Source organism: Mesocricetus auratus, unplaced genomic scaffold (assembly GCF_017639785.1).
Source record: "Mesocricetus auratus isolate SY011 unplaced genomic scaffold, BCM_Maur_2.0 Super-Scaffold_100007, whole genome shotgun sequence".
NCBI classification, from domain to species: Eukaryota; Metazoa; Chordata; class Mammalia; order Rodentia; family Cricetidae; genus Mesocricetus; species Mesocricetus auratus.
In genome coordinates, this window is record NW_024429191.1 from 9,133,714 (window position 1) to 9,160,556 (window position 26,843).

Consider the following 26,843-nt stretch of genomic DNA (forward strand, 5'->3'; position numbering starts at 1 on the left):
TACATGGATTTTAAACATGGATCAGGATAGTGCCAGTCTGCATTTCCACTGACAGTGAGTCTGGGAAACATGAGAGAGATATCCATGGTACCCCAGAGAAGAGGAATGAGGAAAGATCTTCTGAACAGATTGGGAACACGGCAAGAGGTGGAGGGGAGTGGGAGCTGGGAAGAAGAGAGGGGGAGAAGAGGAAGAGAGAGTAAGTCATGGGGGAACAGGAAGGTTGAGTGGGGGGGTTAATAGGGGGAAGAGGGAATCATAGGTTAGAAGACACCAGTGAGACCTCTAGTGATCTAAAGGGATGACACCAATTGACAAGCTAAGCAATAGTGTAGAGATCACCTCAAATGCCCATTCCTGATAATGAACTTGATGTCTATAACCATCCTGGAGCCTTCATCCAGTGACTGATGGAAACAGAGGCAAACATCCACAGTTAAACACTGAACTGAACCCAAGGAACCCAGTGCCAGAGAGAGAGGAGCAATGAGCAAATTGGCAAAGAATGGGCTGGCAAAACCAGCAGAGACAGCTGATCTGAACAGGGGAGAGCTCTTGGACCCCAGACCGACAGCGGGGAGGCCAGCATGGGACTGATCCAGACCCCCTGAATATGAGAGACAATGAGGAGGCCTGGGCTACCTATGGGGCCCTGGGCAGTGAATCAGTGTCTATCCCTGGCATACAAACAGACTTTGTGTGTCCATAATACAAAGAGGGATGCTCTCTCAGCCTGGACTCTTAGGGGAGTGCCTGGACCCTGCCCTGAGTAAAATGACAGACTCTAGATATTCCCTATGTGGAAGGAAGTGGCGATAGGGTGGGAGGCTGGGGGGGATGGTGGGTGGCATGCGGGAGGAGGGGAGGGAGAGGGAACTGGGATTGACATGTGAAACAAGCTATTTAAAATTAAAATAATAAAAGAAAAAAAGAAAAATAAACATTGTGTTCAGGGAAACAGACAACTATGCAAGTGAATAAATAAATGTAGGAAATCCACTCTTTTCTATCGAAGGGTTAAATGAGACAATGGAAATCCCATCTTTAAAGAAATCTATAAAGATTCATCTTGCAAAAATTCCTCTGCAGAATCACGTCACTTCCCCTTCCACCCCTATATTTTCAGACAGGATCTCACTATGTAGCCCTGGCTGTCTAGGGACTCACTCTGTAGACCAGGCTGTTCTTGAACTCACAGAGATCCACACACCTTTAATTCCAGCCCTTGGAAGGCACAGGCAGGCAAATCTGAGTTCTAGGACAGCCAGTGCTACACAGAGAAACTGTCTTAGTTGACATGTGAAGCAAACTTGTTGCTAATTTAAATAAAAAACAAACAAAACTCTAAAAACAAACAAAAAAACCCACATTATGACTAAGTGGGATTTTTCAACATATGTTTTTAAAAATCACTGTTTTTTATTTTGGTTTGGTTTTTTGAGACAGGGTTTCCCTGTGTAACAGGTCTGGCTGTCCTGGAATTTACTTTGTAGACCAGGCTGGCCTTGAACTCAGAGATCTGCCTGCCTCTACCTCCTGAGTGTTGGAATTAAAGGCATTTGCAATCACCACATAGTTTAAAAATCACTGTCTTATAGTAATTAATTTATATAACCTTTGTCCCTGATTCCTGGCAAGGACTCTCTGAGTTTTGGAACTTCCCAAGTGACAGGAGTATCTTTGTTGTCACTAGGTCCTCAGGTCATATTAGAGGTCACACAAAGGAGATGGTCAGCTCTGAAAAGCCAGCTTTGTACAAGTTTGTATTTCTGTCACTGTGTGTTTGTGTCTGCCTGTCTGTCTATCCATCTATGTGTCTATCTGTGTATCTGTATGCCTGTTCCTGTGTGTGCAAGCACATGTACTTGCACATGTGTTTAACATATATGCATATATGTGAATGCATGCATGTACACATGTGCATGTATGCATGTAGGCTAGAGGCTGATGCTGGTGTCTTCTACTATTGCCTTCCACCTTATATTTCTGTGCATTTTGTTCCCTTTCTGCTTTGTTTTTCCATCTTATCTGCAGCACCAGCACAGCTGCTGGCGCCGCATTATCTTTTGAGACAAGGTCTCTCATTAAATCTAGAGCTCACCCATTGGCTAGACTGGCAAATCAGTGGGCACCAGGGATCCACCTATCACATTTCACTTACAAAACCACCCCTAGCCTTCCCCACCTCACCCCAGGCCTGTGTAACAGATTGTGCTCAACTTTTATGAGAGGCTTTCCAATACTTTACCAACTGAGCTATCTCCCAGTCCATATTTTGGTTTTTTGAGGAATGTAGTTCAGCCTGATCTTGAGTACACTGTGTTATGCATGATCTTGAATTACTGATCTCCACGTCTCTATCTCTCAGAGTACTGAGATTACAGGTTTGTACCACAACACTTGATTTTCCGTGGTGCTGGGGGATTGAACGCCTGGCCTCATGCATGCTAGGCAAGCACTCTATCAGCAACGCTACATCTCTCACCCACAATTTGTGTTTTTTTTATACTAGCAATAAACAACTAAAATCATTCTGTTTACATTAGCATCATAAAAATATTTAGGAATAAATTTAACCATGTAAAAGCAAAACTGTACATGGAAAACTATAAAACAGTATTGAAAGAAGTTAAAGGAGACCAAATATATAGAAACATTCACATTCAAGTATTGGAAACTTTAATATTATTAGTAATGTTAAGATGTCATTATTATTCCCCCAGCACTCGGGAGGCAGAGACAGGCGGATCGCGTGAGTTCAAGGCCATGCTGGACCGACAACCTCCAAAACAATACAGAGAAACCCTGTCTCGTAAAAACCAAAAAAAAAAAAAAAAAGATGTCATTATTATTCCAAGAACAGTACAAATTCAATTCCTATCAAAATTCTGATAGCCCTTAAAATCTTAATTTTTTGTAGAAATGGGTAAAACTCATATTCCTAAACACATATGGAAATTCAATGAAGTCAAAATAATGAAAACAGTCTTGAAGACAAGAATCAAGTTGGAAGACTTTCTGAAATCATGATTTCTGATTTCAGCACTTACTATAAAGCTACAGTAATACATTAAGGTAGTTTTACAAAGACATACAGAAAAATGGAATAGAACTGAGACTCTGAGAACAGTGATGCCCATTCAAGGACAAAAGAAGAATAAACTTTTTTAAAGATAAACACTTCCTATGTATCTCTTATAGCCTGGTATTTGCTGTGCAGACAACTGAAAAATGAGAGAAGATTTCTTCAAAGAAGTATACAAATATCCTCTACACTCTAAGGGACCAGGCCTCTGGCTTCTGTGGGATCCAAGGGTGTTGAAGAACAGACCTTCTTCTCCAGAGGGCCCTGAGAGCACCTAGAGGCTAGATACCCGGCTCTAGCAGGGAGACCTGGAAGCAATAGAGGGACAGTCCTCCAGTCCCAGTGGCCTTATAGGCCAGTGCAGGGTATGAGCTTCAACTCCAGGGTGCTCAGGGTTCCTGAGATACTAGGAATTTGGTTCCAGCAGTCCCTTTAGTCGGTGTGAGTGTGTGGTTTTGACTTCTGAGACTCCGGTGCTCATTGCAGGACTTGGGGAATATTATTGCTGTGGTTCTAGAAGTTACTTCAGGCCTGGGGCACTAACCACAGCCTCCAGAGAGTACATAGGTTTCAGTGAGTTTGATGTTTGCTATCCAGTGGGTTCACAGAATTCAAGGGATGGCCAAGGTTTTGACTACATCTGGTTGTCTTGTGGCTTAGTGTGCAGCTGCACCCTTGGTCCTGTTGGCAGACAGCCAAGACGAAATTGCCTCAGCAACTCCATCCAACAATCAACAGAAAATCCCAAGTAGATATCCCTCTAGGGAGAGTCACAGAAAAATAAAACATCCAGATAAACTTGGAAGAAGGGGAAGGCAAAACTTAAAGACAATCCCACTCTAACATATGCAGAAGACAAAACAAAGAATATAATCCAACCGCCAGCATAACCCATTCCCAATCAGCCAGCTCCCCTGTAAAGGGACCCAAAACTACAGACATAGCTGAAATGTCTGAGAAAGAATTCAGAGCCTTACTTTTTAAAAGAATTAATGACAATACAAAAGACTCAAACAGATGCATGAACTAAGAAAATCTATCCAAGATCTTAACAATACAGTCTTCAAAGTGAATGAGATAGGAAAAGTCCAAAATATGGAGAAAAACGCAGAAAGAGATTAAAACATTAAAAAAAGAACCCAATAGAGATACCAATAGAGAAATGAAGGAGATAATCAAAGAAAAATCACAACAGATGCCATCATTAACATACAAGACCACATATAAGGATGAATTCCAGTGATGGAGGACCAAGTAGAGACCATAAGGTGGGGAGACTAAAGAACATGTATAAAATTTCCAAGCAATCTGGGGTACATTAAAAAAGTCAACCATAATTCATGGTATAGAAGAAGGAACAGAGATAAATCAAATGTAATAAACAGACTATTTAATGAAATTATAGCAGAAAACTTTCTAAGCAGAAGTAGACATCCAACCACAAGAGGTACATAGAACTTCAAATAGACATTACCTGAGAAGAATGTCTCCATGACACATCATAGAAAGGATGTCAGAAAAACCAAGTAGTGGGATTTCGTGCCTGCCTCCCAAACTCTGTGCCGGGATTTTGTCTAGCTTTAGCTTGCACCCACCTTGTATATGTCAGCACTTACATGTCAAAGATTTAATAGAAATATTTCTGGGCATGGTAGCAAACATCATTAATCTTAGCACTTATGAGGCAGAGGCAGGTAGATCTCTGTGAGTTTGAGTTCAGCCTGGTCTACCAGCAAGTTCCAGGCCAGCCAAATTCTACATAGTGAGACTCTGTCTCAAAACAAACAAACAAAAATGAAATGAAATCAAATTTTATGTGATGTGCATTTTATCTTGATAGAAGCTAAATACTTAAATACAAAACATTGATAAGGATTCTAGAATTCTCTTTTGTACTAATATTTTGATTTTTAATCTTATACTTGATTTTTCTTGCTACAGAGAGAGCCTTAATTCCCTATGATTGTCTGAGTGAAAGGCTGGTCTCTTGTTCTAATGGGGTGACTCTCAGCACGCCATTGGAGAGCTTTAGGAGCTGGAGCTCAGAAAGACTAAGTCACGGTCCAAAGCTCTTCTCCCTATCTTCCAGAGAAACTGGATAAGCAATCCATCATGCCTACATAATAAATCTTGGATAAAAATTCCCAAGCTGCTAAGCTTGGGTTTTGGGGGCAAAGGCACCAAAGAGCGGGAAGGGTCTGGGCTCCTAAGGAGCATGGAGCTACCCTTCCCAAGGACCTTACTTTGTTTGCTTCATTGTATCCTTGTTTTTTGTGCAATGAGATGGTCACTATAAATAAATGTTTCCCTGAGTTTTGTGAGCAGTCGCAGAAAACATTGAGCCTGAGAAGTGGGCTATGGAAGCAACTTGGGATTTACAGTGACATCTGAAGTGGCATGAAGTCTTGTGTGGGTGCTTGAACTGGAAGGGAGAGTTATTCTAACTCCAGGTATTATTATACAGGACGCCCAGTCAGTGTGTAGAGAATTGGACTGGATGAGAATTTAGTGTGAGAATATTGAATAATGTATGCATGTTCTCTTAAAAGGACTCCCCCCAAATGAATCAGGGAGCTGTAGTCTCTCTCACCATTCCTATTAATGGACACACACCCATTATCCACCAACTCACCTGCCCATAGAAAGAAAGATGGTCAGTTACTGTAAAGTTATCAAATAAAATGTCATGTTGTGGGCACCAGCCCAGGTTCTTCCTAATTTGAACCATGTCTTTTGAAACTTCATATCCATGGACATATGCCTGTCCCTTTGAAGGAGAAATAAGACCTAAAACCAAACAGAAAAGACACCCTAAAGTCATTTTCAGGCAGAGGCTGCAAGAGTATGAAGACTAAACAATCACCCTTGCTCTGTTTGCTCTCCCGTAGACTGTCCTTATTCTCCTTTGCCGCCATGAGTCAACCAGCAGCATCCCGGAATATGTGCTTGGGGACATGCAAGAAGGAACAGAGACAGGAAAAACCCTTCCTGTTTTTGAGCAATTCCAGTCTGGTTCAATGAATTTAATAATACAGACATTTGTAAAGCAAATCACATTACTGCAGGGATCTTAGTAAATTTGTATGCTTAGTAAATATTGTGAAGAAAAAAGCACTTTGGGAATATAATAGTTTTGAAATATGATCCTCAAAGGCAAGGTATGATTTTATTCTTATTGCCAATAAATGTTTGTTCTCTGGATGAATGAATAAATTAACGAGTGAAGTTACTAACAAATGTATGCCAGTGCAGAACTTGACAGCCTGACTTCCTACATACTATCTTTATCTTTATTCTTGGACAAGAATGATACATTCTAATCACAAAAGTTTCAGAAGAAGGAGGAAAATTTATCGCCAAAGAAACAGTCTGGAGAGATGGTCCAGTGGTTAGGATTGTTTGTCACTGAAGAACTGGGGCTCAGTCCCCAGAACTCACATGGTGGGTTACACTGTCAGTAACTCCAGGTCCAGGAGGTCTAGCACCCTCTTCTGGGCCTCTGCAAAACACTCACATACACAGAAAAAAAATCTTAAACTACGTGGTGGTGCTGAAGGTGGTGGTTTTATAACATTTCAATCCCAGCAGTGGGGAAGCAAAGAAGCATGTAGATCTCTGTGAGCTCTAGGCTAGCCTGGTCTCCAGACCCTAGTCTGTTTTTTTTTTAATAACTTTTTCTTTTCTGTTTTGTGGGTACCTAGTTGTTTGAGACAAAGTCTCTATGCATGCTAGGTTGACCTTTGCTTTGCTGTACAACATATACTGACTTAAACTATCCCTTACAGACCAGTCTGGCCTTCAAGGCATGCATTAAGAAGCTCTGCTTAACTGTTTCCTGTTTGTTTGTTGTTGTTGTTGTCTGTTTTTTAGTATAGCAATGTATTCAGGCAATTTTTCTACAAAAAAATGTATCTTTTTTGTTTTGAGACAAAGTTTGATTATGTTGGCTAAACTCCTGACTGCCAGCTTTATAGGTATGTGTCACTATGCATGGCTAGAAACGCATCGTTTGTAAAAACACATTCATCTATGTATATATCTCTGTTGTAGGGGGTGCTTACTACATGTAGAGGCCAGAGAAAGACTTAGGTGAGTTCTCTCCCTCTACCACAGAGATTGAATCTATCTCTTCAGTCTTGATGGCAAATGCTTTTACCAGGCCAGACCTGTAGCATTTTGGGGGCGGGAGTATTTCGAGGAAGGATTTCTCTGTGGTTTTGGAGGCTGTCCTGCAATTAGCTCTTGTAGACCAGGCTGGTCTCGAACTCACTGAGATCTGCCTGCCTCTGCGTCCCAAGTGCTGGGATCAAAGGGGTGTGCCACCACTCCTGGCTACTATTTTACTTTTAAAAAAGATGTTGGGGTTTGTTTGTTTGTTTGTATTTTTAATGTGTACAGCTGTTTTGCCTGCCTGACAGTCTGTGTGCCATCTGTGTGCAGTACACATGGAAACCAGAAGAGGGCATAGGTTTGTTGGAATTGTAGTTACAGACAGTTGTTAGCCTCCGTGGTGCTGGGTATTAAACCTGTGTCCTCTGGAAGACCAACAAGTGCTCTTAAGCACTAGTCCATCTCTCCAGCCTCCACCCTTGGGAGACAACATTTTAAAAGGTTTTGATACTCTCTTCCAAATTAGATCTTCCACTTTGGCTGTTTCTAATAAAGTATACATAATTATCTGAGGAATGGACGGTAAAGGATAGGGCTGAAGAGAGAGATCAGCATTTAAGAGCACTTAACGCTTTTGTAGAGGACCTAAATTCCGTTCCTATTACCTATAAGGCCCTCAAGTCAAGCAAGTGGCCAAGCCCCACCCCTGAGGACCTCCAACCACTAGGCTCTGCCCACAAAACACTCTGAAGTCCACAATGACCTGACTCAGTCTCTCAAGATGTAGGTGACCAAGCTTTGTCCTGCAGCATAAAAAGCCCAAACTCAGGGCTTGAAATCCCACCAATCCCCATCCTGGAAAGCTCTGCCCTATATAAAGCCTATATAAACCCCAAACCCTATATAAAACCCACCTCTCTCTCAGTTCTCTGCTGATTCTCAACAGAGAAGAGGAAGTCACCCTCTTTCCCAGTAAATCTCTTGTGTGACATTTGTTGTGTAGTATGACTTTGTGGTATTCCTTAGCTCCTGAGTGCCAGGAAACCTTTCCCCTCAGAGCTGTAACACTTACAGTACCCACATAAGGTGGCTTACGACTAGCTGTAACTTCAGCTCCAAGAGATCCAAGACCTTCCTTGGCCTCTGTGGTGATTGTTAATGCATATCTTGAGCACATGCATGCTGAAGCCAAAGGTCAACCTCAAGTGTCATTCCTCAGGAACTGTCAACCTTGATTTGTGAGGCAAGCTCACTTACAGGGACTAGAGCTGATTAGGGTGGGCTGGCTGGCCAGTGAGGTCCAGGGATTCGCCTGTCTGTCCCTCCCCAGCGCTGGGATTGCAATGTGTGTTGGGGGTTGAATTAAGTAATCATGCTTGCATGGCACTTGCTTACGTTACCAATGGAGCTACCTCCTCAGATCCTAAGAACTCATCTCAAGACCAAGGGAAGTTGTTTCCATTCCTGATATTATTAATTAATCTACCAGTAGAACTGCTTCAAATACCTACTGTATCAGGTGAAGCAACTCCAACTGTGAGGACAAAACCAGAGTGCACTGAGTTCCCCAACACATGGAACTGAGACTAAACTAAGGGCCTTCTAGAGTTGGTCAGCTTAACACTTCAGCCAACAAGAGAAAAGATCCCAAACTCAAAATATCAAGCTCCCTTGAAATGCCAGTGTGTCCTCAGGAGCCTGGCACTCTGGGGCCCTGGTTGCTGCAACAGGTGCAGTACACACATGTGCACTGATGACTCAGGGACCCCTCTACAGCCCTCTACATGTGCATCCCAGACCTTGAGCCCTTTGCTAGGAAAGTATTCAGTCATTCATTTTACACCCCTAGCTCTCCAGAAAGAACAAACGGCATAAACTTCTCATTATAAGAAAATCTGCAAAACTAGGCTCAATGTGGAAGACCAGGATGAAGAGAGCAACGGCTGCTACCTTCCCCTGAACTGACCGAGGTGCCGACAGCTACCCAGCCCTGTGGTATCCTGTGTGTAAGAACTGGTTGGTTTTGGAGGTTCTTCAAGGCTGGATGTGCACCCTTTGATTTACACATGTTAAACCTCCAATAAATGTTTCTTGGGTGAGGCTTCAAAGTTCATAGAATATCATTTTAGTTAACAGGTTGTGAAATAAATATTTAAGCATAAAAATTATTCTGGATGGTTATTTTAGAATAACTCATGGGTATCATTCTAAAAGTACCCGTGGCAATCAAAATCCAAAGTTGTTTTTGTTGAGGGATTTGAGATGTTGAAAGATTCACAGTGTCTCACATTGAACAGGAAAGTTCTATCTAGAAAGGAACGTTCGTGTCTTGTCATAGTGAATGAAACTGAGTTCTGCATACTGAATGAAAGAGGTGACAATTTCCTTTTCTTAGCACAGTTATTGAACTCTAGCTATATACAACCAGATGCTACCAAGATGGGCACAATTAGTAACAAACCATGTTTAATAGTGGAATGTCAATGAAGTTTAACAGAGAAGTCCAAAATCTGTGAAGTGACCCACACAGGTACCTGTGAGAATGGAGCAGATCGTGGTTTTCCCTGCTCCATTGTGTCCCAGGAGAACAGTGATCTGTCCCTTATACAGGTTCATGCTCACATCTTTGACTGCTATGCATTTACTCCTTCCCCTATAAAACACCTGTGGGAAAGTCAGGGTGTGACTGACAGGGTAACACCACACAAAGAGGCATTTCTGAGGAGTATGGCAAACTTCGTATCCATATCAACTTCCTTTGAAAGTTCATCAAGCAGGGAGAGGACTGGAAAGAAAGGAGCACTGGCTGCTTTTCTAGCTGTCCCAAATTCTACTCCCAACAACCTTAAGGTGGCACAGTGGCTTACAATCATTTATAATGCTGCCTCTGGTCTGCAGCAAGCACTCATATACATTAAATAAATAATAAATGAACAAACAAACAAACCACAAACACACAAACAAACAACTCCCCCCAAAAAAGAATAAGGAAAAAAAGAAAAATCACCTATAGTGTCACACCAGAAACAGCAATTGCATTTTAGTGTCTTATTTAGACTATTTCTGTCCCATCTAATGACATTTGGGTTGTGCTTTGGGTATGGAAAATGCAGACCCTGTTGGCAGGCTGTGACTTAGATGTCACTTTCCACAAGTTACCCAATGGTGCCTGGAATAGGAATTAAAAAAGGAATTGGCACACTCCCCCTGACCTGTTTGGTCTCTATTGTTTTGAAGCAAGTGTGACAGTCTTGTTCTCTGACTTCTGTCTCTTTTTCTGTATAGGTGCCCATGTGGCCAAATTCTGAACAAGGATAAGAGGTAGTTTGCTAAGAGGAAGTCAAGGGAAGTAAGGGAGAAAAGAAGGAAAAGGAATGGCAAAGGAAGCGTTCTAGCCTGGTCTTTCACCACAAATGAGCTACTTCAGCCATCTTGCAATCATAAAAGCTCATGGTATGGAAAAGCAATTATTAAATGATACTCAGTCAGAAAGAGTTGTGAGCCGGGCGTTGGTGGCGCACGCCTTTAATCCCAGCACTCGGGAGGCAGAGGCAGGCGGATCACTGTGAGTTCGAGACCAGCCTGGTCTACAGAGCGAGTTCCAGGACAGCCTCCAAAGCCACAGAGAAACCCTGTCTCGAAAAACCAAAAAAAAAAAAAAAAAAAAAAAAAGAAAGAAAGAGTTGTGAGCTGGCTCTGCAGATCAGCTGAAATCACACATCTGCCCCAAGACTGCATATTATGAAGAGATCAGTTTTCTTTTTTAATGATTTATTTACCTTTATTTTATATGCATTGATGTTTTGCTGGGCATGCATGTCTGTGTGAGGGTGTTAGATCCCCTGGAACTGGAACTACAGACAGTTGTGAGTTGCCATGTGGTTACTGGGAATTGAACTCAGGACCTCCCAAAGTGCAGCCAGTGCTCCTAACTGATGAGCCATCTCTCCAGCCCTTACTTGAAGAGTTAGAGCTAGTAGAAGAGTGAAAGAACAAGAGAGAATCCCCGTAGAAAGTTAGGGAGCCGCCTAATTACTGTTATAGAGGACCTGGACACATGTCACAAGTCTACTCCCCCAGGTAGAAGGCAACGCAAGGCAAAGTGGTTTGTTTGTTTTTGTTTTTCTTTTGAGACAGTTTTAACTAAATATCTCTGACTGGCCTAGAACTCCCTCTGTAGGCCAGGCTGACCTCAAACTTAGATCTATGTGCCTCTGCCTACTAAGTGCTGGGATTAAAGACTTGTGCCACAAAACTCAGTTCAGTTAGAGTTGTAAGGTGACAATGCCAAAGATCAGAGAAGGCCCCACTGCTTTCTTTTATAGCTGAAGACCAGAGAGTTCAAACAGACAACACCACTCTGTGGACACTGAATGCCCTGAGATTACACCGTGTTGCAGAAACCCTTAGTAAACAGGGCCCTGTTTGGAGCAAGTCTTTGCAAGTACCTATGGAAGAACAACTGCCCGTTCCTATATTTCCAAGCTAACAGTGAGATTTGTTTTACATTTTGATTTGGTAAATATTTCAGCTACCAAATGGCTGAAGTCTGGCCTATCTCCAAAGGAGATTCTTGGCCTGGAGGTTGGGAGGACACTGTTTCAAAAAACAAAACAAAACAAAGATCAACATACTTTCCCATTTAACTTCATGATGGGAAACAGGGCATGTTAAGCCATGATTCTAATTTTGTAGGATCACATAGGGAATTACAATTCTTGATTCTAAAGAGTATCCTGTAAGTACTCTTAGAGAAAAACACAAACCTAAAAGGGTTGTTTCTCAAGTCCCTATAAGGAGGTTTGAAGCCAATACCTTATACAGATGTTGGATTTCAATTGCTTTCATTTGATCTGGAGGCCCATCCTGCATGAACTCTCTTCTTGAAGGTCTCTCAGGGTCCCCAATGTCTAGAAGTGGCAGTGCTACTGGAGCATTCTTCTTGAGGCAGGGCAGGCACTGCAGGAGAGGTCAACTTACACACTGTTTATGCGGTTCTTCTCTCAAATCAGATGACTGCCTCACAGGCAGTTACTTGTTAGATCAACTGTTTAGTGGCACCTGGAGAAGTTATCAGCTCAGTGATGGATGCATTACAGGTCAACAGCATTTCAGCCTGTGATTCCCCAGCACTGAGAGAGAATCTAAGGAAGTGGTCTTATCTCCAGGAACTGACTGTCCTTGGAAAGCTGCCTTACCAACAGTCATGTTCTCGGGGTGGGGTGTGGCACATAGATGGGGATGCTGCTGGTGTCATAGCGTATTTGTTTCTCCATATCCCAAGAAGGAGGCAGAACACATGCTGCAGAGGTCCCAGGCCTGAGCAGACCACCACAGGCCACTGGGAGAGGCTAAGGTAAGCCCAAAAGGCTCATATTTGTAAGAAAAATTTAGGCTGTGAATTTTTGGAGTTGTGACACTACTATTGGCATACTGCGGTGATCACAGAGGTTTCAAAGGGCCCTCTATCCATGCAGCTCCATGGAGAAAGGGTGTGTGGGAACTCTGCATGTTGGGGAGTGAGTTAGTTCCATGGGATAATGCAGAGTCTGGCATTCACAGGCATATATAGGAATCTGAAGGTACTGCCAGGTACACTGCGTGAAGTTATCCTCCCTGTCTCACCTTCAAGCCCATTGCATCAGCTGTGGGACAAGTTCAGAGAAACCGAGACTCTGTTAACTATGCTCCACAGCCAGCCACAAGCTGGAAGTTAGGAGGTGTTTGAGATCTTAATTAGTACATCATTGGGAGATGGAGGAACACAGATGACAAATATAAAAATCCTAATATCTGTCATCTCTAAAACAGAATCAGAACTTACCTTGGCAAGGAAGTACCAAAATTTAGGTATTGCAAACTTCCCTGAGAAGACAGACTCCACCATGAAGGCGATCAGACAGTACAAGAGTGAGTCCCACAGGAGCAGCAGCAGCACCTGAGCGAAGCTAAAGTCTCCTTGGACACTCCCTATGTTCCTCCACTGGATGCCCGTGCCTGTGAGGAAGGGGGCAGGGGACGGTGCTTTCTGCATGTTGGGAAGTCTGCTCATTCCACAACACTCAGCAGTCCTAATCCAGATATCAGGACCTGGGGAATTCCTGGAGTGCGGGTCTTCATCCCACATTGGAAAGGCAACCAAGCTGGTTTCTGATGTTAGCAAAAGGTGGCAGCAGCAGCAGCAGTTCACTTACCAACAGGGTGGGAAGGTACCAACTCCCCTCAAATATCTTCAAACTTGAGCCACCGTTAGAGTGTGCTCCCTACCCTGGATGAGAGGTCCTTCTTCCTGCAGCTAATCCTTTCCAGTATATACAAAGACATGTTGCTTAGTTGATGCCAGCTCCAATTAAGTTGATAACCAACACTAACCTTCACAGACTTTTAATATTATTATAATAGTACTCAGAATTGGACCTAATGCAATTAGCAAGCACTGTGCCACCAAACTGTATTTCCAGTCCTTTAATTTTTTTTGTTTAATAGACAAGGTCTCTGAGTTTTCCAGGCTGACCATGAGCTTTCATTCCTCCAGCCTCAGCCTCTCTAGGAGCTGGAATTACTGGTACATGCCACCATGCCCAATTAATGGAGAATTTTTGATTTCTGTTTTTCATGCATTTGTTTATTTATATGTGTATGTGTGCATGTGTACCATGGTACATGTGTGGAGGTCAAAAGACAACACAGAGGAGGTCAGCTTTCTGCCTCTTCTACCGCACAGTTTCTGAGGACCAGACTCTGGCCATCGGGCACGAAGGTAGGCTGCTTTAACCACTAAGCCATCTCACAGTCCTGGTTTCACTTCATCTCCTCTCTTGATTTATTAGTATCTTTTAAAAAGAAATGTAGTTGGGCTGGAGAGATGGCTCAGCAGTTAAGAACACTGGTTGCTTCTCCAGAGGACCCAGGTTTGATTCCCACCACCTATATGTTTGTTAGTCTTCTGAATGTCTCTTTCCCCATAAAGTGACAAGTGTTTTTGCTTCGTTATTTTAAATTACAAGAGCAAATTTCTAATGATGTGAATGAGTTCTGTAAACATTCCGAACATAAACTGCTTGCTAGTATCATATGTGTTGTCTCTTATTCTAACATGTCTTTTCCCTTTTCTCATGTATCTGAATTTAATGATAATATTTTGTTATTTTTCCCTCCACTGGATTAACAAACCATAGACTGAAACCTTGCAGACTTTTAAAACAAATTAAGGCTGGGATCTTTCAATGCTAACCATCTCAGGTATCTACTACAGTGATGGAAAGCTAACAGAATATGTTAAAAGGTTTGGTCACCAGGGAGGTTGGACAAAACCAGGAGGTGTGGCTTAGGAGGAGGTGGGGCTTAGGAGGAGGTGGGGCTTAGCAGAAGGTCTTTATGTTATTGGGGGAGTATTTGAAGAGAATATGAGACTTGTATCCCTTTGTTTTCTTGTTCATTCCCTGGTAGTTTGCTTTGCTGTGTACATCTCTCATGAAGGGCTGGACACCCAGAAGTCCAACATAAGGAGGCTACCTATTCTTCAACTAGAAACTACAGATATGTAAATCAAAGTAAGTCTTTCTCTTTACAAGTTATTTATTTCTAGACAAATTTTTAAAAGAGGGGACACCAAAAGCAATGAGACTAATATATGTGGAAACTACATTACCAGTAATGTTCACTATTTTCTGAGCTTCTAATCATAAAGTTATATATTTCATATCTATAGAATTAAATAAGCATATACTTTCTAATCATTTTTTTTCAAACAGAGTCACTCTGTTGCCCAAGCTGTCTGGATGGAATTCCTGGGCTCCAGTAACCTTCCTGCTTCAGTCTTCCAAGTAGCTGGGACTATAGGCCCATGCCAACCTGTTTGGCTCCAATTTTCTATGCTTTAGTTTCCCTTCCCATATCCATATCTATGCTGTAAGCTTTTTGTTTGTTTGTTTTTGTTTTTTGAGGCAGGGTTTCTCTGTGTAAACCTGACTGTCCTGGAACTTGGCCTCCAAGAGATCTGCCTCCCAAGTGTTGGGATTAAAGAATGTGACACCACCACCCAGCTTATGCTGTAAGGTTTGTGAAGCATATTATAAATCTCTTTAGCAGACCACAGAGTAACTATTATAATGTAAATGCTCAAACACTAAATGAAACAAATATGTCACTTATGCATAGTTGGAAATGAAGGGCAGGCTTGCTCAGCTCAAAGCATGTAGGCATCCTAAATAGAGTTTAAGAAAAATAAACCTTACCTTTTGCTTCAAACAGAGAGATGAATCGGACTCCTATTGCCATGGCAACATTTGAGAAGAGGCAAAAGGCTATCTTTTGGACATAGGTCCTCTGGTGGTAACTGAAAGTGATGTACAGGTAGGGGAGGTAAGTCAAGAAGAAGACGATGCCACTTATCACAGTTCCTACATGCGCTGCAGATTCAGAGGGGAAAAGATGAAGCATTTCATCAGTAACATGCAAGTTACTGTGATATACACCTTGTTTCCCTGCCATGAAAGGAAGTGTCTCTGTGACTGTTCCATCATTTCTGAAGGGAAACAACCTCTTTTTATATTTGCACTCTTACTAGTAAAATATGAAAACATTTACAGCACTTTAATAAAATGAAAGTAACTGGGTGTGGTGGCACACTCCTTTAATTCCACCACTTGGGAGGCAGAAGCAGAGGCAGAGGCAGATGGATTTTTAAATCCGAGGCCATCCTGGTCTACAAAGTGAGTTTCAGGTCAGCCAGGGCCACACTATAACACCAAATTAGGAGAGCAACCAATGTTGCTACACAGCTATGATGCCTATGAGCTACAATGATGAGCATGACACATAGTCCTAAGGGTACAATGGTGGCACGGATACCTTGGTAATGACCAACATTCCTCTCATCGGATTTAAGGCCCACTCAACAGGAAGGAAACTATGCCTAGCCAACTTCCCAGGGCAGGGAAAGTCACGGATCTTGGGAAAGAACTGTCACTTCACTAAACTATCATAATCCCTAATTTCATTCTAAGTATTTATCCATATTTGTGTATGCATATACATATATGTAAATATATATGTCTCATCCTTCACTAAAGGAACAACAAAATAGAGACCATTACAGAAGAACAAGTGATCATGTAATGCCAGCCCCAACTGATACATCTACAACACAGCACTGAAGCTCAAGAGTCATAGTGGAAGAGGCGGTAAAAATCTTAAGATGCAAAGGACAAAGAAGTTTTCTGCGGTATTGCATCTTCTGAAAATATCCGAAAGCTATACTCAAGAAATCTCGCCAGCATCTCTACCTAAACAAGACCTGAACAAAGATGACCCGATAGACATATTAACATGGAAGCAGGAAATCTTATGGGACCCCAACCCTAAAAAATGAATTACATGCAAGTAAGGAATACTGGAGTGGGAGAAATATTTTTCCCCAGGGAAGAGCTCTCCAGTTCTTTATTGAATACCAAGTGATTAGCCTTGAAATCGTACACATACAAGTAACATTATACTGATTGATCAGGTTGTATTTATATATTTAGGAATACATGTATATGTAACAACAGTTAAAAGCGGGATCATAAATTTGAGAGAGCAAGAAAAGGAAAAATGATGTTATAATTATAATTTCAGAAAAAAAGAGCACCAAGTGCTCTTAACTGCTGAACCAGCTCTTCAACCACTCCCCCTTTTAAAAAAGACTTTAAAAATGTGTGTCTCTGTGTGCTTCTATGCACCACATTGTACAGGTGTCTGCAGAACATAGAAGATCCCTGGGAACTAGAGTTAAACCTGGGTCTTTAGCCAGAACACTGAGTGCTCTTAACTCATTGAGCCATATCTCCAGCCTCCTGGTCTATATAGTCTTACTGTGATGTCTTTTATGAGTTTGGTGTGAGATAGGATTTTTTTTTAGTTGCATGGGTTATTTTATTTATTCTGGATACATGTCTTTTATATTATTCATAATTTCTAAAATGTTTCCCCAAGGATATAGATTATCTTTTTACTTTATTCTTCCCTACATATTTGCTATGTTGTACTCATTGGTCTGGTTTTTTGTAACAAAGATTGGTCTTGAATTCAGAGCAATTGTCTTGTCTCAGCAGCCCAGGTACTGGAGTTGCAGACATGAGCCAACACTTTTTGTTGTTGATAGTGATGCATGGTCTCTCTATCATGTAGCTCTGGCTATTCTGGAACTTACTATGATGTAGACCAGGCTGTTCTTGAACTCACGGAGATCCTCCTGCCTCAGCCTCCTGAGTACTAGGATTGAAGGTGTGCACTACCACCACCCGGCCTAACTTTCAAAGTTTTAACCTTAGCTCTTTTTTTTTTTTTGAGACAGTGTTTCTCTGCATAGCCCTGGCTGTCCTGGAACTCGCTCTGTAGACCAGGCTGCACCTGAACTCACAGAGATCCACCTGCCTCTGCCTCCTGAGTGCTGGGTTAAAGGTATGCACCGCCACCACCCAGCACCTTGAGCACTCTTAAACCTCAATTGTAGACATCCTTCCATGCTCATACTCTTTCTAAATTCCCTAACTTGACTAGTGCCCCTTTATGCTTGCTATGAAACTATGGAGGGGAAGTGGAATTCAAAGTTTGAATCCTCCTCCATCTTGGCAAAGTCAGTATTTTTCCAGGAATCACATATTACAGCGTGCTATTTGATATAAAAACATTCGTAAATATGAATAATACATTTCTCTTTCCTGGTTCTTGTAAACACTGTCTTTTGGGGCAACTGCTGAGCTCATTTTTCTCTTAATGAAGTGAGGGTAACTAACTCACTTCAATTCTCCTATCATTTCTATCTTCTATGATTCATCAAGTCATGTATAAATATTTCAGATGTAAGACCTCCAACAGGACCAAATAAAAAAAAATATATATATATATCTTATGTGTTTTAACAGGGCTTTAATAGAGAGCAGAATTCTCCCATTGCTGAAATAACTATGAAACTGAAAACTTAGCTGTGGAGGAATAATACTAAATGCTCTAAGTAACAGGAATGACAATGCTTTCAGAAAATAATCATTAACATCCCCCAACAGAAAATGACATCAGTACTCACCTCTTTGAAAGAATGTGCTCATCATGAATGCAAAGAAAATTGTGGCAGTGGCAAAACACATTAGAAAAATAAATATCAAGGTAGGGTTACTGTTCCTGAACACAGCCACATTGTTTACCTACAAAACAATCGTAGATGTGAAGAAAGCATGAAGAACCCATAAAACACTGTAGAAAATATTCTTAATTTAGAATTGCAATATATTTTTATAGTCTGTTTTTTATTTTTATTTCCTGTGCATTTGGGTTTTACCTGCATGTATATCTGTGTCAGAGTGTCAGATCCCCTGGAACTGGAGTTACAGGCAGTTATGAGCAGCCATGGGGGTTCTGGGAATTGAACCCAGATCCTCTGGAAGAACAGCCTGTGCTCCCAACCACTGAGCCGTTTCTCCCAGATTTTTTAAGGTAGACATCTGATCTGCCATCTGATATCATTTATAAATTATGCTATGAGTATTTCTCAGGAAAAAAGTTTGGATTCAATTTTTGATCTAATGTGGATTATTATATTTTCTTTTGAGGGGGTTATCTTGGGTATTGAACTAAGGGTCTTAAATACACTAGACATATATTCTACACTGAGCTATGCCCCCAGCATAAGTTCAACTCGTGGTTACATTATCACTATGCCATGTATTTGGTGTTCCTTTTGTTACCTCGTGTCTTCTGTTTTAATGCTTTCTGGATATTTCCTTTGTTTGAAATATTTTCCTGTTTAGTCTAGGGCTTCTTCCTTCCTTTCACCACACTGACACAACATTAACAACTTAGAAAGTAAGTTATTATTTATCTAAGTAGTGGGTTATTAAATGAAAGCCGGCAAATGTTAATATCAAACTCCATTGACAGCATAAAAGAAAAGCGTGATAACAAGGAAGTAAAATAATGTGGGTTTTTTTATGTGGCCAATATGGTTTTAATTGAGTTATAAAACTTAGAAATGCAGAATAATGTTTACTATATCATTAGCATAGTGATTAACTTAAATTATATTTTAATAATGTAAAATACAGTTTGTTAGCCCTCAAAAGAGAAACTACAAAGTTCCCTGCAACCTAAGATTTTGGGAAGGCTCCTTAAATTGTTTTTACTCACCAACTTTATAATACTCAGTAACATCTGGGGAGACATAAGAAAATATAAGGCTCTTTTCAGCTGTGATTCAGAGTTTAGCAAAGCTGTATGGTAATGTCACTATGGGACCATAAAATTTTCCCGCAAGTACTTCCAATAGCATAGGCAGCTCAGAGGCTTCATAGTTCAGAGCATAGAAAGCAGCTAAGCTATCCTAGAGAACTGCAGAACATAAATCCTGTTACTCTCCTACAGAGAAACTTTCTAAAATATAGGTGTAACTCAAGGACGCCATATCACTCCATTCAATAAACACTCCAATGCACAAGTGTTGAGCACAGCCTGTTAATCAAAAATGTCACTGCACCATACTTTTTGGAGGTTTCGGGTGCTGTGCTTGAAGTAGCAGGACATTGACTTTATCCCTAGTTGAGAGCACAGGGTGTCAAGCTCAGCTTCCATTTACACAGGATGCACCAACAAATCCTTAGGGTGATGAGTGGTCAAGTACTACATTCAAAGACAAAGTCTGTAGGACTTTGGGGATTCTGACTTCCCTAAAAGTGGTCTTGAAGCAATAGAGTCCTTTTTTTTTTTTTTTTTTTTTTTTTTTGGTTTTTCGAGGCAGCATTTCTCTGTATTGTTTTGGAGGCTTTCCTGGAACTCGCTTTGTAGACCAGGATGGCCTCGAACTCACAGAGATCCGCCTGCCTCTGCCTCCCGAGTGCTGGGATTAAAGGCGTGAGCCACCAACGCCCGGCCAATAGAGTCCTTTTCAAAGAGCTCACTGGATACTTAGAAAGGAATAAAGGCAACAAGTGCAGTAGGCTTAGATTCTTTCAAATGAAAAATGTTAGAAATGACATGTAGGCTAAATTTTTATATCAAAAATTGCAATGTAATGAATAGACATTTAGGGAAAAATATATAGGCAAGGTTAATTGTGTGAAATACTCTATATATCAACTAAACAGAAAAATTTCAAACCACTAGAAGCTCATAGCAAGAGAAACAGCTAAAAGACAATCAAAAGTCAGGGAAGTTTACTAGTTTTAGAACACATTAACACAGTATATAGAAATAATTTACTTTTAAAACTAGTGTTTGCCATGGGTGTTACTCAAGGCCAGTGTACCGAGATGCTTTTTCGGTTAAGTTAGTGCTTCTGTAAGAAGGAACCAAATCACACTGTAGCATCAAGCCTCATTCACACACTAAATCATAATCTGATGATTTCTGTTTACTAGTTCAAAACTAAGCAGGAGAGGAATTAAGCTGACTAGTCAGGCCTTGGAATAAGCATGGTTTGGCAAGACACAGTCACTCAGCTCAAGGATTCAGGAAAGTTGCTTAATTCTAGTAGTCCATTGCTTCACATAATTAGAGTTCTATACAGTCATTTGTCTTTATCAACTTTAAGCTGCATACAGGCAAAGAGATCACAAACTGCTGGGAGGCCATGGAAGTTAAGATCTTCTTGTAGGGGTGAATTAAGACATAATTCCTGGCCCTTTTGTCAAAGTAGCCACTTATCTTCTCCAGAGGTCAACTGGCTGAGGTTTCCCACGTTCTTTCCCGGTAAGACCTAGTCAGCAGCATTAAAAGGACACCAGGAAGTGGCAATAGGACCTTGTGCATTTCTTTGCCAGCTCTGTCTTCAGTACTAGGCACTTCCTTAGGACCTCCTCCTTATTAGGGCCCAATAGCCACTCTGACAAGGAACTGTTCCTTATGACTTGGAAGGAATCAGCAATTTTAGCAGGAGCTATTGCCTTAGCTTGTTCTGTTAGTTCATTTCTGGAAGGGTAGAGGCATAGATTCAGGGACTCTTTGTGTTTCTCAGGCTCAGGTTTGGGTTCCATAGGCATTTTATTCTTATCCTTTCCTTATTTCTTCAGAAGCCATTTACACACTGCTTCCTTCTCACCGTTGTCATCACACACACAGTCTGCAAAGCTTGTGCAGGGCTCACTGGCTTTGCATACTTCCTCGGCTTTACATGGGTCTTGATGGTTCTGGACAAGCCAACCCTCAGTGGTCATGCTGGGTACTGACAGTGTTTTTTTTTTTTTTTTTTTTAGCCTCCAAGTGGTCATTCAGGTGCTTCAGATTGCCCAGGTTCTCAATCTCCACACCTCTGGGTTGGTTACCCTGACAGTTGGTACAGGAGTCAGGCTTGACAAGCCAATCATTCCCAATGTAGGGCTCCTTGAATACCTGGAATAAGAGTTTAAACTTCTCACTGGTTTCACAGCTGCCATTCTCGGGCTTCTCCAGTGCACAGGATTCTTGGGGAGTCACCAACCAATCACACAGGTCTAGCTCATCTTGATCAAGGAGCTCTACATCTTTGACCTTTTCTACTTAGTAGAGAAAGAGCTGGTGCTACAGTGGCTGTTACACTTTGAGGAACTTGGTTTCCCAGGAATAACTTGTTGATGACTGTTAAGGAGCCAGTTTTCTAAGCCCTTTATATTGACCCAGGCATTGCTGAAGAAACTGCAGGCTCTGGCAGAAGTCTGGCTACTCTCCAAGGTCTGTTTTGGGGTAAGCCAGTCCTGTGGGTTGGTACTGGGTACATAAGGAGCCTGATGACCAATGGCAGGTTTACTTACAAGAACCATTTGCTGAGAGAAACAGCTGCGCTGTTAGATGCTGACTTCTGCTCTGGCACCTGGATATGGCCTCTTTTCTCTAGGAAAGGCCCAATATTTGAAGAGCTAGCATAAGCCATCAGGCGTTCAAGAATCTGAATTGTCTTAAGGGATCCATATGTGGGGATGGTCTGGCGCAGAGCAGATGTGTCTGCTTCGAAGAGTAAGATAGTCAAATCTTCAGGCATAAGGGCCAAAATGCCCAGTCTCTCCAGGCACAGAGATACTTGATTGGTGAGACCTTTGTTCTGGGTGTGCTCCAGTTGATGAATAAGACAACTGAATTGGCCGGGCGTTGGTGGCGCACGCCTTTAATCCCAGCACTCGGGAGGCAGAGGCAGGCGGATCTCTGTGAGTTCGAGACCAGCCTGGACTACCAAGCGAGTTCCAGGACAGGCTCCAAAGCCACAGAGAAACCCTGTCTCGAAAAACCAAAAAAAAAAAAAAAAAAAAAGACAATTGAATTGGCCCATTAGCCAATAAGGCTGCTGCGCCTGTTGCCGAAGTGTCTCCTCTTTACGCCGATAGATGAGGTCTACCTGTTCATTGAGCCACACCTCACAACTCTGGAGGCCTTCTAGATGGCTACGTATGCAACTGTGAATCTGAGCTTTTACCTCTCATGAGTTATCTTTATTTTGCTGTCCAGCCTGGAGTACTCCACCAATAGCAAGCTCTGGCTCCCTCTGTGCATCACTGCACCTCAAAAGTGTTTCTCTGTTACTGTAGCAGCCACTCTGTTCCAGGGAAGTATTCATTCTGCTTACTATTCTTCACAGTCTGGTCCTGTGACGCAAACTACTTATAAAATAATGTTTTAGAGTAACTATTTTCAACTAATGTACCATATGAATTTTATCTTTTAAAGTTTATAAAAATGCATTTTTGTGATCCTTAAGTTCCTTAGTACTAAATTAGGTATCATAGCACATGAAATCCTAGTACTTTGGGGGTAAGGTTGAGGATTAACACAAATACAAGGTCATACTGGTCTACATAGGGAATTCTAGGGTAGCCAGGAGTCCATAATGAGCCTCTGTCTCAAAAAGAAAAACAAGAAAAGGGGGGAGGAAAAAAATGCTCAATTCCCCAGAATTTCAACAAATACGACTGGATATTCATCAGAGTTTTCCCAAATGGTCATCAATAACTGTAGCACCCATACCATACCAGGTTCTTTCCTATCCATTCATAGCTCACCATATTTTAAAGAACAGAGCATACCTTTGTGCATAAAAGAATGGTCATAACAGAAACAGCAATTAAGACAGAAATGAAGAATGTAATGAACCAAGCAACCCAGTGCAGCCAGCTCTCCAATCCCATCATACACATATATTCCTAGAAAAAAGGGAAAGAGCCAAGTGTTAATCTACTTGTCCTAGGTACAATCTGGGAGTGTGTTACTGAAACTCAGTGGGTCAGGATGACAGGTTATGTGGACTGAGTAGAGGCAGTGCTGGGTACCCAGCAGCTAGAAGGCAAGAGAATAAAATGGAGTAGTACTTGGTCTAACTGTGAATGGAGTATGCACTGTATGAACATTAAAAAACTGCTGGGAGAATTTAAAAGTAGGACACATAAGGAGTTTAGACGTTAAAGCAGAGTAGAGTAGTCTATGCCTATAATCCCAGCATTTTTGAGACAGAGGCAACAAAATTTATCAGAAGCACAATGCCAGTCTATAGAGCATGTTCCAGGCCGGTTAGGGGTTCTATATTGAGACCTTGTCACAAAAAAGAAAAGTTTGGACTTTATTCTCAGGGCCATTTACTTACAGGAGACATTCAGTAAATGAATGAACCAACAGCATATTTACCATATGCCTTCAAGCCTAACTTCTACAGTGTTAAATTCATCTGAAAAGAAGATTCAAGTATCAAGAAGAAAAACATGACCAAAGTGTAGACATTTTATACCTACCAGTGTCTATACAAGTTTGTTGTTGAAGTAAAAAAATAGGGAAGGCCCAATTTCATCACACAAGTGGAAACTAAGAGGGTATCCGAGCCACATGCCAGAAGCTCCTAGTTTCCTGGGGTTTTTCAGTGAGTATAAAATTGGATAGAGCAGATCTACCTGTCAGCCATTGTCCCACTGTCATCCATCCCAATAGGCAGTCTCAAGAAGCAGCCCTGTCAGTCGGCCTTTTCCAACTGATTGCACAAGACAAAGTAGGCCAGGGAAAACAGCTCTATAGCCACAGATGTCATCAATGAGGTCAAGAAAAGCCTCAAAGGATTTTAATATGCAATCATAAGAATCAATTAAAAAGACAAGAAAATCGGGGCTGGAAAAATGGTTCAATGGTAAAAGCACTGGCTGCTCTTCCAGAGTTCCTGAGTTCAATTCCCAGCACCCACATGGTGCACATCATCTCTGTCAATTACCAGCACCCATATTCTGACTCACAACCATCTCTAACTGAAGGCCCATGGGATCCAGTGCCCTCTTCTGGTGTGCCAATGCATATGCAGATGAAAACAGCCTATACATAAAATACATACATTAAAAAAGTATTTTAAAAATACTTCTCAAAGTGAGAAGATTTTAGCTAGATGTATCTCTAGCGCAGGGGAGGTTGAAGCAAATGGTACATAAGTTCATGGTCAGTCTGAATAACACATTGGATTCCAGGTCACTATTGGCTACAGAAGGAGACCATGTCTGAGAAATAAACACCTAAGTAATACAAGGTATTTTTTAAAGGAAAGAAAGTGAGAAAGGAAGTAATAGAGGTTATGTAGATAGAAGAGCACAGACAGTAAACATTGAAGCTAGTTTTGGAACCAACTCAGAGGGGAAAGACCCTGTCTTAGGTTGCATTTTCCTAGAACACGTTTCTCAACCATCTTCCCACAAAATGGGAGTAAGTTTATTGTGGATAAAAATCCCCTCTGTGTGAATATTGAATGCCTGCCTTATTGGCGACTGTGTGATAACCTAACGGGCTGACTATGTTGGGATATGTGTGCTAACAAGAGATAAGGCTCCCTAGACTGCAAGCGGGATAAAAATATGAAAGTACTTCTGATTTCCAATGCACCAGAGAGGCTGGTGAATCCTCCCACCTGCTTGGGCCTCAGTCACACTGTAGACATTTCATTAGCAGCCTCCCCATCGCCCTGCACTTTCCATCTGAGTAGAAAGAGCTACCTTCAGTTTCTTCTCCTTCTCCAGTAAAATGGAATTGATGACTATGAGCTCAACACAAATGAAGTTGAGCACGAGGAGCAGAGGGAACTCATTCTGAAGGATCATTAAGAACGGGTCCCGGATATGGGGCCCAAGTGGGAATCTCTGCAGCAGTACACGGAGATTCTTGAACATGTTGAGAGTTGCGTTGGGAGCATGGTGCCGCATAATGGCTTTGTCTACTGCATGCTGTATTGCCAGGAAGCCTTCTTTGTTGTATCCTGCAAGAAACCAGAATATCAAGCATAAGAAAGTAAAGACTGAAGATCGAAATGACTGAAAATTCAGGTGGATCCTGGCTAGTCATTAAGACAGACAACAGCCAGAAGGGATTCTTAGACGACAGAGAGGAGTCACTTTGGAGAGCCATGGAAATGAAGCATTGATCAGAAAATGAGTTCTGGCAGAAAATCAAGGCATGTTCTATACAGGGGTCTTCCTTCTCTGCTTCTGTGAACAGAGCACCTGTTCTGTAGTTTTGATTATACAATAAATACAGGATAGTTAAAAATACAAAGATTTCCTGATTGTGCTGTGACTGCTGCATAGCCTGAGGGCTAAGTTTCTGTGTTTTGCTGGTAAGCCACAAACACTGTCCTTAGCATAAGCAACCGTCATTTCTGTAGTGTAGCTGGTGTACCAGGATCAACTTTCAATAAAAACAGGTTGCAAGGTAAGGATCCGCTGAGTGGTATCTAGTTCCAAGCAAGAGTAACCAGCCTCGGTGGAGGGGTAGTAGAGTGTAGTACAGAGCCCTGCAGTAGAGGTGACCACTGTGTCCTATTGTCTAGACATAGGCAGACCTCCAGATCTGTCAAGCTAGAAAATGGAAGGGAAAATTGCTGGCAAGTAGTCCTGGATATTGTTATGCATTCGTGTTTGTTTTGTAGGAGTGTTTTCACTAAACAATTATAGGATACTGTCTAGAAGCAGAGTAAATATTTGGTTACTCAGACTTGAATTCCAGTTGATAGGCATGCAGGCCCAAGACTGAAAGACAATTGTGTGGTCATCCTATAATGAGTGGTTGATGATCAGTTTTGAATTTTTTTTTTTTTGGTTTTTCGAGACAGGGTTTCTCTGTGTAGCCCTGGCGGTCCTGGAACTCCCTTTATACATCAGGCTGGCCTTGAACGCATAGAGATCCACCTGTCTCTGCCTCCCGAGTGCTGGGATTAAAGGCATGTGCCACTACTGCCCGGTTGATGATCAATTGTGGAAGAACAGTTGCTTAATTGGTGTTCATGTCCAACCTCTCACAAATGGGGAAAACAAGAACCCTAAAATGAGTTAGAGAGTATGTGCGATCACTTTTCCATAAGTCTGGAATTGCCAGATCAGAAACGGGAAATTGTCATGGAATGGGCAGGTCCAGGAAACTGGGTGCCAAGTAGGGATGTCTGCACTGTTAGATACAGTTGTGTCCCTTCCCATAGCAGAGAACAAAATGACAGAACGAAGATACTAAGAAGAACTCGCAGCCAGCAGTGTTCCCTGCAGAGAAGGATTGTGGTCCCTGGAATTACATCCAGCTTCAGAGCCACGTGCTATGCCTTAGCGCATAGGAACTCCTAGGCTTCTGATTTTAAAGTTATCTATTTATCCTGAGTGAAACAGTGAGGGGAAGGGCACCTTCTCAGGCTGTGATTCCAGAG

The 26,843-nt window shown here is 41.8% G+C and overlaps 1 protein-coding gene, 1 long non-coding RNA gene and 1 pseudogene across 3 annotated transcripts in view; 1 reads left to right on the forward strand and 2 right to left on the reverse strand.

The window, feature by feature from the left end:
* LOC101837898 (ATP-binding cassette sub-family A member 17) overlaps window positions 1-26,843 on the reverse strand; it is a 77,581-nt gene that overhangs the window by 41,789 nt on the left and 8,949 nt on the right. For both annotated transcript variants that reach the window (XM_040748229.1, XM_040748230.1), the window contains 8 exons: window positions 25,150-25,409; window positions 23,218-23,334; window positions 18,264-18,381; window positions 15,433-15,606; window positions 13,020-13,192; window positions 12,011-12,154; window positions 9,730-9,859; window positions 5,718-5,872 (listed from right to left, as the gene is read on the reverse strand). In XM_040748229.1, the coding sequence (XP_040604163.1) occupies window positions 5,718-5,872; window positions 9,730-9,859; window positions 12,011-12,154; window positions 13,020-13,192; window positions 15,433-15,606; window positions 18,264-18,381; window positions 23,218-23,334; window positions 25,150-25,409 (1,271 nt within the window). The remainder of the gene's footprint in view (window positions 1-5,717; window positions 5,873-9,729; window positions 9,860-12,010; window positions 12,155-13,019; window positions 13,193-15,432; window positions 15,607-18,263; window positions 18,382-23,217; window positions 23,335-25,149; window positions 25,410-26,843) is intronic.
* LOC121141260 lies at window positions 12,422-18,062 on the forward strand. The gene is made up of 5 exons (XR_005878127.1): window positions 12,422-12,551; window positions 13,007-13,194; window positions 14,645-15,253; window positions 15,449-15,559; window positions 16,270-18,062. It is a non-coding gene; the product is annotated as an uncharacterized LOC121141260 (long non-coding RNA).
* On the reverse strand, window positions 20,368-23,204 carry LOC106022075 (annotated as a pseudogene).